The sequence below is a fragment of the Mauremys reevesii genome, linkage group 6 (assembly GCF_016161935.1).
Source record: "Mauremys reevesii isolate NIE-2019 linkage group 6, ASM1616193v1, whole genome shotgun sequence".
NCBI classification, from domain to species: domain Eukaryota; kingdom Metazoa; phylum Chordata; order Testudines; family Geoemydidae; genus Mauremys; species Mauremys reevesii.
Genome location: NC_052628.1, coordinates 76,527,358 through 76,544,349, shown reverse-complemented (window position 1 = coordinate 76,544,349; position 16,992 = coordinate 76,527,358). Strand labels below are relative to the sequence as shown.

General features: G+C 40.7%; 1 protein-coding gene across 2 annotated transcripts in view; it reads left to right on the top strand.

Annotated features, from left to right (window-relative positions):
• The window catches only part of FBN2 (fibrillin 2), a 245,391-nt gene that overhangs the window by 86,082 nt on the left and 142,317 nt on the right, over positions 1 to 16,992 (top strand). For both annotated transcript variants that reach the window (XM_039544388.1, XM_039544389.1), the window contains exons 8-10: positions 7,465 to 7,590; positions 13,995 to 14,147; positions 14,892 to 15,125. In XM_039544388.1, coding sequence (XP_039400322.1) covers positions 7,465 to 7,590; positions 13,995 to 14,147; positions 14,892 to 15,125 — 513 coding nt within the window. The remainder of the gene's footprint in view (positions 1 to 7,464; positions 7,591 to 13,994; positions 14,148 to 14,891; positions 15,126 to 16,992) is intronic.

The window sequence follows — 16,992 nt, the reverse complement described above, 5'->3', positions numbered from 1 at the left end:
TCCTAACACGGGAAAATTCCTGTTGTGAGGAAGGGCACAGGCAGCTCCCCACTGCCACAGCCTTTCACTGGCATGCGTAGCTACACACTGCTGTGTGAATGCAGCTTGCTTTTCACTGCAGCATGTAGCTACATATGTCTTACATGCCATCATCGGTGGTGGAGTATAGACATAGCCATAGTCTGAGGGGTGGGAGGGATGAAATTGATGCATGGGAGGGACCAGTCATGCACAGATTTTGGGGGTGACAATCCAGGCCTCAATTTTTACTCAGGCATTTCTTGGTTAAAATTCCTTTGGCTTCAGTGGGAGTCTGAGTAAAAATAGAGTGCCCAGTCCTACAGATGATTACACCTGAACTTAACTGGAACTGGTCATGTAAGTGTTTGCAGGTTAGGGCTACAGGGAAGCGGGACATCTGGAACTGTCCCTCTGTGAGGAAATGTCTAAGAAGAGAATGTGTGTATAGAAGGAGGATTCAGTTAATAGAGGGTCCATCAGAATGTTACTTTTTATTTAAAATGTTATACAAAACTGATCTCACTACTGAGTATTCTACCCACTCCTTTCCCCTTCCTCAGTATGGAAGGCCAGATGAAACATTACTTGCTGACTAAAAAAGGACAAAACCTACAATCCTTACCCAGGCAAAACTCCAGTTTTCAATGGGAGTGGTAGGAATGTAACATTGACTATTCAGCCTTTTTTTAAAACAGTAAGCTTTACACCTAGGAGGGTGAGATTTCAAATTCTCTGCTATATCCTTTGGCCTTAAGCATCCACATGTACTTTTGTATTTTTTTAAAAAAATTTATCTTATGGCAGCAATAATTGGAATAAATAAGAGTGTTCATGTCATGCTTTTTCTACCTAAATGTATATTTCCCTCAGCTTTGTTGAGCACTAAATCCATTTATTTCTCTGCTAGACTATTACTTTACATTACTCGCCTGTGTTTCTTTTCTAAAAGATCTACATTCTGTTTATAGAGTATTTTGGGAGGCCAGAGCTAGCAGTTCTTACTGAGGCAGAGCTTACTGAATGAATGGGAGTTTTCCCTGAATAAGGATTATGGGGCATACACAACAGACGTATATTGTATATGTAACTATCTGTGCGTGCCTGCGTATACCTACATTCTGTACATAGCTTGGACACCTGTTTGGGGGGATTTGGCCCATAACATTTACATAGCACAGGGTTCTATTTTTTTATTTATTTATAGTCTTTTCATAGTATCTGAGTAGCTCATAAACATTTACAAATTTATCCTCACAACACCCATGTAAAGTAGGGAAGAATTATCATCATCATCCTTGTTTTACAGGAAGAGAAACAGGCAGAAAGACAATAAGTGACTTGCCCAAGGGGATATGGAGAGTCTGTGACAGAGCTAGGATCTCCTGAGTGCCAGTCTGATACCGTAACCAGACAAAAACCCTTCCTACTTCTTTGGCATAAGCTTATTGATATGCAGTATATTAGGTGTCATCTTAGGGCTAAAATTGTGTTTATTTTGAAGACTACCAGTGTATACATGACCCTCATTTTAAGAAAGAGATACGTTTGACTCATCTGCTGGTGCTCATGGAAGTTACACATGTGGGTCCTGAGGAGAATGTACTCCTTCAGCGCTAGATTCTGCCTACTACTTCCATGGTGTTCAGTGAAGGGGAAGGGGCCCACTGCTTATGTGGACCACCGTGCTTGCCTGGTGGTCTACATAAGTGGTGGGTAAAATTACCATACTTGCACTTAAGGAAATGTAGGGACTGTGCCCTAATTACTCCCTTGCGGGTGGGAATACACCTCATCTCTGGGAGGAGTGTAGCAGTTTGTCCTCCTCCCAGTACACTAGGATGCTGTAGGAGGCAGAATGCCACTGGTGCTCTTGTGTGGTGTGGTTCTGCACCACTCACCCTGCAGGGCAAGGCCTATATGTCACAGTCTAACTCTCTTGATGAAACTTGATACCAAAATGTAAACAGCCTTTTAAAGAATAAAATTCTATTTCTGTTTTTCCTTCCTTGTATAACATACCAGTTCATTACACCGTGTGTGTTAAATTCAAACTTGACACTACCTTAGACGAGGTAGAATATAGCTAAAACACTTCCACAGCAGCCTTTTTCAGCGTTCAGATATTTCTGAGACCCTTTTCTGGTACATTTGCCAAGATATTCATCATATCCTGCCTACTGTAAGCTTTACAGTAAAAAGCCATGAGTTCTGGCCGACAAGTGGCCAGGCTGTTTTCTTTGGCAGATAGATATCCTATTAATACCTACAGCTGGGATGTTTGCTTCATACATTTAGAGCCAGGTCTTAGTGGAGTTTGCTCAGTTTTATCTTCTTAGGTGCAACACCAGAAGGGCAGATACTCAGACCTTTCGTTTGTTTCATACTTACGGCAAGGTCCTCCTTTACAACTTAAGTTGCATTTCCCCATAAGCCTTAATTTATGCTTGTTTTATTGTGAACTGTGCGGCTCTTCCAGCCAACCAGTCTACTGGTCTTTCTGAAGTAAAATCTCAAAATTTCCAGTCAGTGCTAACAGAAATCTTGTTGTGGGTATGTCGATGCACAAGAATGGGGGGAAAACGGAGTTTAGCTTAGAAACTAGTGGCAAGAAAATATCCTTAACCTGGTGCTGGTAAAATGTGTGATGGGTCTCTGGTGCAAGACATCATCCTGGGAATTTTCTCTAAGAGCTTCTGGTATATTGTTTGGTCAGAAGGGTAGGGTTTGCCCTCCCCCATGGAAAAGGTTGCAGGATCCATTCTCCAAAACATGGTAGATCCTCAGGGAATTGCAGGAGGCCACATGGAAGCTCTCCTCAGCTCCCCAGCATTCAGTGGAGGGTACGTTGTAGAAAAGATAATACAGCCCTCAACTGATAACCTTTTCTAGGGAATCTGCATGGGGCCAGGTGAGGAGAATGATTTGCAGTCTGCCCCCAGCCCTCTAGCTCCTTGCCCTGGTTTGCCCAGTCTTCATGCAGTCCCTGCAGACTTGCAGAGCAGAGCACCCTATGTGGGCTTTCTTTTGTATGTCTCCTCATTACCTGGAGTGAAAGTGGGTCCCAAGCTGTAATTAGAATTACAATAAAGGGTACAAAATTGTATAGCCTTTTAAAGCCTATGTTTATTGCACACATAGAGATTTTCTAAGTAGACGGTGCTTCCCATTAAAGTAGCAGCAACCCACCTATGCAAGATAAAGTGAAAATCAATGAGAAATGCCTACGTTTCAACAAGTGCCTGGTGTTTTTAGAAGGCAACATTATACATGTAATTCAAGTTGTTTCAATCAGTTTCTGTGCGTCACAGCTCTTTCCCCCACTAAGTCAGCAAAAAATAAAAGCATCCTGCAAAAGATTGCTGCAGGTTTGGAGGTGTCTATGCATGGTGCCAGACAGATAGTGAAGTCTTGTATCTATTTGCAGAATCAGCACAGTAACAAAGATGGACAGTGTAATTTTCCTCACACTACACTGCCATTGTGCTGGAACCTGATGTTCAGGGGTTGAGAGAGTAGAGAGCTTCCCTGCCTATGCAATCTGTGACATCTCTGCTGAAACTGCCAACACAAGAGGAACTCTATTCAGAAAACATGAAAAAGATCCTCGTGGATGATTTGTCCTTGCCAGTTTTCCTTTCTGTCTGTCTTTGTGCCTTAATTTTTGCTTGGTAGAGGGGATTATCATTCTTGTTTTTAACCAGTTATCAGTTATGATAGAAATGCACTGCATAGAAGATATCAAGCCAAGGCATGCAACAGGTTCCAGTTCTGCTATGATTTACACACATGGTTTCATTTCATTGGATTAAATAGGATGGTAACCCATTCGCCACATCATATATTTGGTCGTAATGTAGTAAAATTATGCAAGATTTTGTAGATTTCCTGGGGGAATTACTTGGTTTGGATTTATACCACCATTTGGGATTCTGAAGCCTCTGTGGTGGTTAGCTATGATGTCACAAGTGAAGCTATTATTGCTTAGAATGTTTTTGATCTGGCAAAAATGGCTTTTTATCTTACAAAATGCCTAAATCTCTACAAAGTGTGGATACCATATGTATTATAAGATGTCAGTTAAAACTTGCCACTGTAGGTTAGATGCTTTGTTAAAATAAAAGACAGTATCAAAGTAGTGGTATATAAAATCTAACTGAAAACAGTAAGTGAAAAGGGACAAAAATATGTCTAATACCTTATTTGCTCTTAGTGTTTTTTTAAAGCTTGAAGCTCCTTCCTATTCTGATATTCTTTTTTCCATTTGGCAAATATTTTAAACTATATACCAAATGGATTATAATTCATTATTTTTTATTCATAATAATTTATGTAGCTGTTTCTGGTAGTCCCTCAGTGTGGTGTCGGGTCCTATTCAGAAACAAAGGACAATACAATCTCTGCCCTAAGAGTTTATAAGCTGTTTGTTTTATTATTGGTATAATAAAAGCCTCAGAAATTATGTGATCTGCAACAAAAATATAGTTAACAGCCTCTGCTGAATCAGCAGAGGAAGCACAAGGAGAAGAAGTATTAAAAATATTTGGTCCAGCTATGCCCTCTTCCCCCTTCTTCTGCATGGAGACAGGGATGCTATGGGAGGAACAGGAAGATTGTTCCCCAGTCTGCCCTGCAGAGTTCCATTCAGAAAAGCAGTAAAGCACAAGGCTGTGTTTGTTTCTCAGTTGTGAAATACTGGATATACTTGTAATATTTTTTTTTTCTCAGTTGTGGAGTAGTTAATTTTTTTTTAAAATCTGATATTTAGAATGTGGGGAATAATCACCACAAGTAAGGAAGGCAAGTAAGTGTGTTCAGTAAATTTATCATGCTAAACTCTTGTGAGTGCTTTAAAGCAATATTTTAAATAGCCTAGCTGAAAAGATTATAATTTTTCACTTCCTTGTAGTAAAACATGCTACAAAGGTCATATGATCCTCTAAGATATAAACTATCTGGATGCTTTGGTGGTAGAGCAATGATCGCTGTAAGGAGATGTCCCGTGTACAAAAAGGTACCTAAAAATCCCCTGAAAGTTTTACAGTGAACGTTTCACCATGTTTTTATTGGTTTCCTCACAGTGCAATATTCATTTTCCTTTTCAAGTACAGTATGAGATTGTACCCTCTAGATCAGTGGCACTCAACCTTGCCAGATTACTGTACCCCTTTCAGGAGTCTGATTTGCCTTGGATACCTCCAAATTTCATTTCACTTAAAAACTACTTGCTTACAAAATCAGACATAAAAATACAAAAGTGTCACAGCACACTGTTACTGAAAAATTGCTTACTTTCTCATTTTTACCATATAATTACAAAATAAATGGATTGGAAGATAAATACTTTACTTACATTTCAGTGTATAGTACATAGAGCAGTATAAACAAGTTGTCTGTATGAAATTTTAGTTTGTACTGACTTCGCTAGAGCTTTTTATGTAGCCTGTTGTAAAAGAAGGCAAATATCTAGATGAATTGATGTATCCCCTGCAAGACCACAGTATACTCCAGGGGTATACATACCCCTAGTTGAGAAACATTGCTCTAGATCCACATTAATGCATGGAGGATTTCTTTTGTATCTCTACCTAGCGTGCTGTCATCCCTGTGACTTTGTCCCCACACTTCCTTAATCCCATGGGCACTCTTCGTTGGTCTGGAGTCTTCACAGTGGCAAGATTGAAGACTGGATAGAGCGGGGGAGATGAGATGCACATTGTACACTCATTGGGCCTCCAACTGTGGTTCCCTAGAGGAGACAACACAGCCCAGGGCTATTTTTTTTTCCACGTTAAACCCACCCAACCCCCCGTCCTGGTGCAGCCATGACTAAGGAACTAGAGGTACTCGTGGGTCAGAGCCAGTGTAGAGGCAATAGGATAATCCCTGGAGCTCTGCCAGGTTGGGGGCTGTGTCCCATGACTTTCTTTAGTGGGAGTGAAAATCCCAAGTCCTGAAGGGACTGTATGGGGGACCTCTGCAAATTGATCCTCTTTGAGAGTTCTTTCTTCATAGCTTCTTCTGCATACGTTATGAGAAATGATGTGGGCCCAAAAGTTTGACTTTTTTGTTTGTTTGTTTTATGGGGTAAAACTTTCTTAATGTCACTTTGCAACCAAGAACTTAAATGCAGACTGAGCCAAAAACACCAACGTTTTCCAGGCTTTGGGTGGTGCAAAAGCCACAGAGTTTCATATGCTTTCAACTGGAAAACATAAGTCAGCCCAAGTTTGTTGGAAACTTGGCCCAAGCTTTCTCAGAATTCATGCCAGGTTTAACGTGAGCCAGGTTTCAAGTTTATTACAAAACCTGAAAGATGGCAACTTTAATTTGGCTTCAGGTTATATTTAAGAGAGTTACTCAGAGCTCTAATAAACGGAGGTCACCATAAAAAAAAATCCGTGTAGAACTAGAATTACAAAACAACAACAAAAAAACAAAACCCCTACCACCAACATGCCTATCAAAAAAATGTTCAGGTTGTAAAGTGAAGCACTCAAAACTTAGGAAATGCCTGATACTTGAAATTGCCCCCTTGTACTTATGCATTATGATGTAGTCTTTACTTACTATGTGATCAGGTATTTCTACTCCCCTCTGTTGCTCACCTCTCAGCATTACAGTCAGACTGTGTCCTCCTCCTCACTGTGTGGGCACCAATATGGGGAGCATTGAAAACACAAGTGTATGTTTAGCCCCTAGCACATGCTCTCAGTTCTGATACCCCAGCATCACGTCACTCCAGAGGTTTTGCTCTGGTCAAAATTTGCTCCATTGACTTGGCGGTATCTCCGTTCAGGTGAGATGTGACCACTGCTTTTAATGGGACTGTTTGCGTAACCAAAGATTAACTCTATGAAAGGATGTACAATGATTGAGTCCGTTCTTCTGAAGACTACAGTACAGTTTCTGTGAATTACTTGAGGCTCGCAAAGCATCAGGAATGTAGCTGGATCTGGCTAGCTGAGAATTTTCACAGCATGGGGAACTCTTAGCAGGTGCAGAGTCATCATACTTGACCTCTATTCTGCCTGCCCATGTTCAGCCCTAGAGCGGGGGGAATGTTTGGGGTAGGGCTGAACAGTGCTGCATCTCCACTATGCTCAGCTGTTTTATGGTCCCAAAGCGACCACAGCCATCTGATATGAGTTAGAGCAGCGTCCAGACTCCTTTAACCTACTTCAGGATTTAGGGTGGCACAGAACTGGAATGTACAAGGAAAGCCGGCACTGTGTGATCAGTCAGCTTTAAACAGAAGACCTGCAAGTGCTCGCAAACCACAAGTGCTCCATCAACCACAGTTTCTGAACCTTGCAGTACGTTATTAAATCTGAGCTGCATTCTAACTGACTGTAATGCCCTTCATTTTTAAAAAAAAATCTCTTCTTTGAAAAGCATTATCTGCAAATGTTTTGTTAATCACCTGCTTCTTCCTTCTTTGAACAGATATCGATGAGTGCAGCATCGTTCCAGGAATCTGCGAAGGTGGCGAATGTTCTAACACTGTGGGAAGTTATTTCTGCATTTGTCCACGTGGCTATGTCACATCTACAGATGGATCCCGCTGTATTGGTAAGTACATCCTTCTGTGGGCTCTTAGGGCATTCTCAAGCCAGACTCCGGCCACTACTGTAGCTTACAAGCCGGAGGTGGGGCTACTGGCTGAAGCTCTCCTCTAATAGGAATTTTTGCCAGGGGATCCACACTATACACAGGCACACTGGCCTTTCTGCCACAAATCCTAAGTCTGTTCACAGTGTCCCACAGTGCAGTCCTGTTTAGAGTGCCACTGCAGAGCACCATCTGCAGAGTTGGAGACTCTGCATGGGCTCTCTTATGGCCCAGGACCCTCAACCAATACAGTAGAAATATGGTTTGGGTTTTTTACAGTTATATTTCTAGTTCTGTGCCTCTGCAGCTGGGAGCAGGATTAACTCTTAGCCAGGAAGTAATAAGCCACAGTTATGTGAACAGACATGAGAAATTAGAATCACACTCGTTGCTTAACTCTGTTTCTGTTGAAGTCAAAGGTAAAACTCACCTTGATTTCAAAGGAGCAAGATTGAGTCCTTGCTTAATATTTCAAGGTCTGCCTTGCATACCTTCTGAATGCCAGTGTTAGAAGTGCATTCATGTAAACTTAGAAGACATCTACAGGAAATGAAATGAATTGCTATTACATTTGGCTTGAGTGGCCTTTTTCCATTTGTAAGAATAAAACAAAGATCAAATGTCAGTAGGTTAGAGCTCTTTGGATCTGACTTTTAAAAAATCTGTTTCTGTCCTTTTTAAAATGTGTTTGTTTTTAGAAGTGGTAATATGTGTCATGGATCTTTTCACTATGTTTGTTTTACAGCCGCATGTATGCCAAGCGTATGGTTTTAAATGTAATGTTGCCTTGGTTGAAAATATCATTTACCCTGTGCAATAAACCATTAGCTGTTAACCTACCATCTTGTGTCACTTATAATGTAATTTCTTGAGGTGGTTGTGACACTAAGAAGTAGCGTAGATGTTACATTCTCAGGCTCAGATCCAACAAACACATAAGCATGTGCATAACTTTGTGTTGAGTTGTCCAATGATGGTAAAGTTTCTCACGCACCCAAGTGTTTGCGGGATTGGGGTATAATTTGCTTGCAGAATCTAGGTGCAAAATAAGTGAAGGGCAGAATGGCAGCCTGTTCTGTTAATTTAGAGGGACTCAATGGGCCTAAAGAGTCAAAGCATGACGCCGTCACTGTCCAGTATCAAACAGCGTTAAACAAGATTTGGGCTTTGATATACAGAGACATCAGCCTGCTTAGTACTTAAACAGAGGCTCAGTCTGCTGTGCTGGCAAATACACCATTAAAAATCCTTTTGACCTTTTATTAAAATACAGAACAAATGGGAAAAACAGTTAAAGCATTTGAAATATCAAGTATTAAGTATGGCTTTCATTTTAAAACATCCCTTGTTCCATTTCGTGTTAACTGGAGAGAGTTTTAAAGAAGTGCTCCTGTAAGCCTCTGGACTCACTGCCACAGCGCCTCCTGCTGGTGACTCAGGGAATTAGCTCACTCCAGCTCCAGAGCGCCCTCTGCAGGCCGGTGATCCACTTTACACGTGGCCCCGTGTCCCTCCCAGGACCCCGGTGCCTTTGTCTTGGGTGCTGCCCCCCTGGCAGTACCCCTCACAGGCTCAGGGTCTCCCCCTCCCAGGGGAACCCCCACCCACTATCCCCACTTTGCCTCAGTGTTCGGCTACTGCCAGTCCCCATCTAGCCCCCTGCTGACTGGGGCGGACTGCAGTGTAAGCCACTGATCATCAGCAAAGGGGGTTTGGACCTGCTGCTTCTGTCTACCCATGGGCTGCCTCCTGCCACCCAGTACCTAATGGGCCTTACCAGGCCTGCAGCCTGAGGCTTTCCTAGGCCAGAGCTCCCCAGCTCCCTAGGCCTTTCCCCAGCTCTGCTCCACTCTAGGTTCCCTTCTCCCTCTACAGGCAGAGGGAGACTGCCTGGGCCTCTGGCTCTCACAGCCTTTTATAGGGGCCAGCCGGGCCTGACTGGGGCATGGCCACAACTGAGCCTACTTTCCTCCAATCAGCCCAGGCATCTTGCCCCAGCCACAGCCCTCTCCTGGGCTGTTTCAAGCCCCACAGGGCAGGAGCGGGTAATCACTCCGCTACAGCTCCCCACCCACCCTTTCTTTGACAGTCTCTTAGATGGTAATAACTGTCCTGTTTGGGGAAAAGCAAACAGGTTAGTTGAACTGGGCTGCAGTTGTTGTTGCTGTTATCGATAAAGCCCAACCCCATTTCCTAGAAGACAGAACAAGACAAACACATGCAATGGGGAGAGAAAAGAACAGCAACAATTAAAACTATGCAGCTTGTTTCTGATGTTGACTTTCATGTGTAATCTTGCTTCTGGAAAAGCCCAGGCATAGCATACTGTCTTATTAGCCACCTCTGAGTCCTGGCAAATTTGTACAAGCATTGGGCATTGTTCTTATCTGCCTCTCATGTTGCAGGCTTATAGTAGCAGTCTTGCAAAATATACAGTCTTGGCAAGTTAAGCTAGATTTTTATATGACAGAAGGAAAAAGTAGAAGGATAGAAAAAACAAGAAATAAGATGATGAAGGAAAAGCATACACAGGATGTGTGTGTGAGGAAAAAGTTTTACATCCCAGCTGGGCGTCAATTGAAGCTGGTGGAAGTGGCAGTGTCATCTGGGTCCCTCTCTTGACCCGTCTGGTCAGGACATCTTTCAAGATTAAGACAAAAAAATATCTGACAGTGTTACACTAGATGCTGGGATCTCAGAAGACAGTGGGGGCGGCAGCCATGATGGTGGAGCTTGCTTCTTCCCCTTGTTTCAGTCAGTACTTCATTCACAGTCATCCCAAAGTCTCTCTTTCTTCAGGATCTCAAAAGTGAGTGTTGGGTAGATTAGCCCATCTCCTCATTATTTTGTCCACAAATTAGGCCTAGATTCTGACACACCAGTTTTGGTTAATTGATTTCTGGTACCGCACTTCTCTTATTTGTCAGACCTGATCTTAACCCAGCCCTTGAGTTATATCAGTAGGCCTTTTTGTTTGGACTAATTCAATCTCCCTTTTGCACCCTTTCTGATCAACGTTGATTGTTATATTCTGATATTTTATGAACTTCCACTCACTTTTTACAATTTCACTATTAGGGTAAATTTACAGTTGTTACAGCAAGCCTTATAACTGTGAATTAACCTTTTTCTGTCAATTTAAAATAGACATTTGAAACCATTGGAACAATTTTGGGTTAATAGTTTTTCTAGATTTTATTTTTAATCAAAATACCAAGTTATTTTATGCAAATACCTATTTTACCATTCCTATTAGTCTTCTTAACCTTCCAAATTACTTCAGTAATGCAACAAATCACTAGTTGAGACTGTGGCAGTAAAATAGTTCACACTGCTTTTGAAGGAACTGGGATGTCAAAAGCATTGACATGTCACATGCTGAATAAATGCTCTTGTTTTATATTGTTTCCACCCAACTCAATAAAAATATAGACAGAAGTCCACATTTTACCTTCAGAAGCACATATATGATTCCCACTGAATCCAGTAAGAGCTGCATATATGCATATTGTGTGTATGTATATAAAAATTTCCTTCTGACTTGAGTTCTAATGCAGAAAAATAGGACATCCATCTGCAACAACTGCACTTTCTCTACGAAGACAACTTATTAACACATCTTATCAAGTAAACAGAAGATACCTTTTCTTCTTTTTTCTTCTGGAAAAATTATTTGGCTCTTAAATTATTAATTAGAGTTCATATTAAGTCAAAGAAAGCATTCTGCCAAAATTAGATTATTTAAGAGAAGCCTGAATGGTACTTCAACAGCCAGGTGCAGTGTACTAAGTAAAACTTCACTACATGAGAAAGCTGCTGACATTACATTTGTTGCATGAAATATTAATTCTTTGGCTTAGATAGGAATAAAACACATAGGAAAGTGTACTTCTAGGAGTCCGGTCTTCTGTACTGGCTACGTCATCTGTTAGTTTGAGCAGACTCAGGAGTCCTTAAATCCGTTACTGATAGAGTGACTTTAGATAATCCACTTATCCTCTGGTGCCTCAGTTGCTTCACCTGTAAAATATGGATAATGAGCCAGTTTGTCTCCAAAATAATTTTTCCCTGATTGTGCCATAGGAACAGGCAGTAGAGAGGTATGTTATGGAGAACAAGCACATGCCCACACACACAGCTGTAGGGCATGGGTCCTGCCATACCCACTGGCTTGAAGTGGTTTCCATCATATAAAGAGTTGGCAGTTTAGTTCAGTGCCTCCCAGCACTCCCACTATAAAAATTGTTTCAGCACCCCTGCAGTAGGCTTGGTCCATGAAACTTCCAGTCTCCTGAGATCTATCAGAGACTGTGGTCATCACTGCCAAGGCCCTGTGCTGTTTCTTGTCCCACTTCCAGCCCCTTCTAGCTATGCTTTCATACTAAGCAACATAACGCTCCTGGTCTTTAATATTAGACAGTTAATACAGTTTTAAAGTGCTTAATTATTATGTGTGTGGGACTGAGGAGTCTTTTTAACTTGCTGCACCAAGTAGTTGGAATGAGGTAGTCTTAAAATTATAAAGGGCTTTTAGAAGAAACACAAATTGCCATTTTTAATGTCATATTTGTTTGCTTCGGCTTGTACCTTTATATTTTATAGTGCTGTATTGGTTTTTGTTTGTTTTAACATTCTAAAACCTAATTTGAGGCTAAATCTGTAGCCTTTACATTTAAAAAAAAACTGAATAAAGCCCCTAAAGTTCAACTGAACACTCAAAGAATATCTTGATAATAGTTCTTGGTGTTTAGAAAGGCCCTGTGAATTTAACATGACACTGTCAAGGCTGTTAGGCCTTAAAATTAACATTCTGGACATTACCTCACTGTAATGCTTACATGAAGCTCAAATTTGATTTCAGTGTTTGTAATCCTCCATCACTTCTGCACCTTTTTTGCGCCTGCTTATGTTGAACTTTGGGAAACAGTCTGATAAAAATTTGCAGCCTGTTTCTGCTGCCATTACTCACACTGAACAATACTTTTTCTTTGCAAATAGTCCTATTGCTTTTGGTGGGACTACTCATAGAATAAGGTACTATTCATTGTGAGTAAAAGTGGTAGATTCTGTCCCTACATATTATATCATACATTCCATCATGAAAGAAACATCAAGAGCCACATTTTTAAAAATCTTAGGGCAATTACTCTCTTTGTTCGGACAACTACAGTTTTTCTCATACACAGTTACCAGCTCCTGTGTCAAGCCAGTTCTAGAAAATTTATGCATATTTGTAGTTAGTCAGTGGAACTTTTGTTGTGAGTAGAGCAAGGAAGGTTTGACACATCATTTGCACATGTAATTTAGATGCGTAGTTTTGAAAACTTATCTTAAATGTTCTGAATTATATTCTTCAGGCCAAAGTACTGGTAGCTGTATGGGCAAAAAATACTATGAATTGGTCAGTTCAGTTTAGCACCTAAAAAAAATTGATCAGGAAAAATTTAGCAGAGTCTAATGATATTAATCCAAAGTGATTTGATTTCAGATATGTTATTTAACAAATCTAAAAATCAAAAGATTTATTGCACTGTTGAAACATATAGTGTATACCATTTACTGATAGTATAATTGCAATGTAAGATATTGTATGTAATTTTTGGTAGCTTGTCACTAATTTTGATGACATACATTTATCTTTGGTCCAGTCCTGCTTCCCTTTAGCCAATTTGAGTACTACTGTACTCTGTTATTAGTTCCAGGTCAATGGCTCTACTTGCCGAGTAAGGGTGTAGGGTGTGCACAGGCTTTATGTTGGGCTAGATTGTGCATCTACAATACCCCCTTTGTAAGGGACAGCATGTAAATGCGTTGCCCCGGGAGCAGCACAGGTAGGAAATTATGCCTTGGAGGCTCCAAAAAGTAGCAAATTACTACTTCCTGGCCAGCATACTGGGGGGAGGAACAGCAACCATACAATATTTGCTTACTTCTAAATGCCCAGAGAAAAGATCTGAGGAGGCTGCACAGGTTTGTTTGGGTATGTATAGAGGAGAAGCGGGGTTTCTTACTCTTCCCTATGTTCCAGGATACCTGCACCATGTTCTGGCTAATAGAGATTAAATATGTGATCATTTCCTTGAGGAGTCTGTGGAAGGGACTTGAGGGGTTTCACATGGCTAAAGTGGAAGTAGAGGAGGATGAGTTTGGTAGCAGCATTTTGGATTAATGCAAGATTAGTGTCACTGAAACATTATGGCATTGCAATAAACCAGTTGTTAATAAACTTTGTCTGACTGTATTTAAATTTGTTTTTATACAACTTTTCAATTGCTTTTCTTGCTATTACTCCTAGTGTTTGCAATCACTGGGGCAAATTTCTAAAGGACAGTTCATATTAGTTTGTTTTTTTAATTAATGTCCAGATCAAAGGGCAGGCACGTGTTTCTCCAGCTTGGTGAATGGTCGCTGTGCACAAGAACTTCCGAATAGGTTTACCAAAATGCAGTGCTGTTGCGAATCTGGTCGATGCTGGGCCATTGGATCTGTTCCTGAGATATGTCCTGTGAGAGGCTCTGGTGAGTGGTTTTTGGTGCCAATTCCAGTTATGACAGAGGTTGCTGGAAACATTTTAACCTACCTTAAAATCAAAGCTTAAAAATTTTTTAGGAATTACATTATTATTCATTCTTGTGTTTTCAATATGGATGTTTCCATCTGTGAACCATTTTTTCTGATCCATTATTACTTAGGACCAGTTTCTGTAACCTCCTTTTGTTGACATTGGAAGTAGTTCTTGTGAACTGAGGAAGATTTTGTGGTCAAGCTCAAAGAGAAAATGAGTCTGAGGATCCATAGTTCATTACAATGTAAAGGAACAGCTGCTCTCTTTTTCTATAGATTTCATGTTTCTTTGAACTGGCAATGTACATGACATGAATAATCTCTCATCCTGGCACTCACATAGCAACTTTCCACGTCGGTGGCGTAAATGTGTTTTCATTTTACCTAAGCTAAGCTATCTGCGGGACAGGGATTAGCATACTTTTTTATCCATTCCCTGCCAAATGCTACACCAAATAGCTAGGAGTAAATTATAACGTGTCCTAGTATTATTGCACATGGTATTCGTTAAGTAACACCTGTTGTGAATGCCTCATAAACATAGGCATAGAAGAGAGAAGACAGTAAATTCCAAAATGAGGAGTTGGTACTTTATTTTTTCTTATTATACGGAGTTCTATATTTCAACATCTTCTTTACACAGTGAATTAGGCAAGACTGTTTTACTGCATGTCTCTCTGTGTGTTCTTTTTTTGTAGATGAATACCGCAGACTTTGCGTAGATGGAGTTCCTGTAGGAGGTGGTTCCAGACCTGGTGGACCAGGAGGCAATGGATTCCTTCCTGGTGGAAATGGGAATAGCTATGGCCCAGGAGGAACTGGATTTATTCCCATTCCAGGTGGCAATGGCTTTTCCCCTGGTGTAGGAGGAGCAGGTGTTGGGACTGGTGGCCAGAGTCCCACTGGAAATGGTGCAATCATTACTGGGCTGAGTATGTTTCCTTGTTTTTTTTTAATTGTTTCCCTCTGTTTTCGATTAATGAGTTAATAACTTTATTGCTTCTTGCTTGTGTTTCTTAGGCTTTATTCTGAAAATGAGAACATCTCTCTGAATACACATCCTTACTAATGCAATTGCATATAAGACATTTTGTATTCTTTCATGACAGTGAACTTTCTAGAGAGTTTAAGTCCCTTATTTCCCAACAAAGATCACAATACATACATGTTCAATATTTCTTTATTTGGGTTACAGAGATTAGCTTTGTTATTGGTCCTTCATACACTGTAACTACCTCTATTTTTTACAATCCCTCTGCTTACCAATTATTTTCACCTTTTACTCAATGAACTTCTCATTAAGTTGTATGCCTGCAGTGGCTTTAACCTCAAGCCTCTGTACTATAGCCGTTCATTATCTATGTAACCCACACACCTTCTGGGTATGGTATTCTGTCCCATCTAGTGGCACCGAGACCACTTAGAGAGAGAGATTAATGAGTCTGTTCTACAGCCTTTGCTAAGAGCCATATGGCTTTTAGCTTGTGCAGTAGAGGCTCATGCATTTAGTTTCAGAGGCCCTAGGTTTGAGCCCGCCTGCCGACAATTGGGATTTGCCGGTATTACATCTGCATATTTGGTAAAAATATAAATTGAAGTAATATACATGTTATAAATTATACAGGGGTGTGATATATTTATCATTCAAATTTCTGGATCATCTAGCCACTATTCCCTCTACCTGGGGCTTTTAACACTCCAAACCCATGAGTTGTATCAGCTACCCAGGATTTAAAAAAAAAACTGCCAGAAAATTGTCCCCTAAATTCCACCTTCCTGAATCAGTTTAAGTCCCCAAAATCCCCAACTACAGGAGATGGGGCACTAGATGGGGAGGGCTCTGATTTACTACAGAAAATTCTTTCCCAGGTATCTATCTGCCTGGTGGGCCTTGCCCACATGTAGCTGATCACTATATTTGTGGTTGGGATGGAATTTTTCTCCAGGTCAGATTGGCTGAGAACCTGGGGGGAGGGTTTGCCTTCCTCTGCAGCATGGGGCACAGTCACTTGCTGTCACTGGTGTAAATGATGAATTCTCTGTAACTTGAAGTCTAAAAACCATGATATGAAGCCTTCAGTAACTCAGCCAGAGGTAGGAGTCTATTTCAGGTGTGGGTGAGGTTCTGTGGCCTGCAATGTGCAGGAGGTCAGACTAGATGATCACAATGGTCCTTTCTGACCTTAAAGTGAGTCTGACTTGAAACCGTTTTTTTTTTTTTACTAAATAAAAACTTTTATTTTGTTCACAGTCATAAGATCTATAATCCTGCTACCCTTCAGGGGTAGAAAATGAAGTTTCATTCCATGAGAGAGAGGAGATTTCCAGCCTCCCAGAGGGGACCTAACATTTGCTTTTGGATCCTGGAGGGTCTGAGATGTCAGTTTTTAAAGCCCTCCCCTTCTATATTTTTATATATAGAAAACCCATTAAGTTATTTTTGGAAGCATTTTACATTTTAGTTTTAATTTTTCTCTCCTGCTCAGACTTGCAGAATTGGACTTAGGGTGATTAAAACTTTACAGAGAGAGGGATACAAGAAATAATTCCATAGATGTTTTTAAAATTACCTTAAACATTCCTAATATAGTTTTTCTGGAACATGTAGAGCATATACAAAATATATAATGACATGGTGTGATGTAAAAGCACTCATTCAGGATGACCTGCACATCTCCCTCGTTGCAACTTGTGAATAAAGCAATCATCACAAATTCATGATGCTAAAACCTTTATACCATGCTATCATGTGTTGACGGTACATATAAAATCTGTATGGTAGTAACATCCATGTGATAT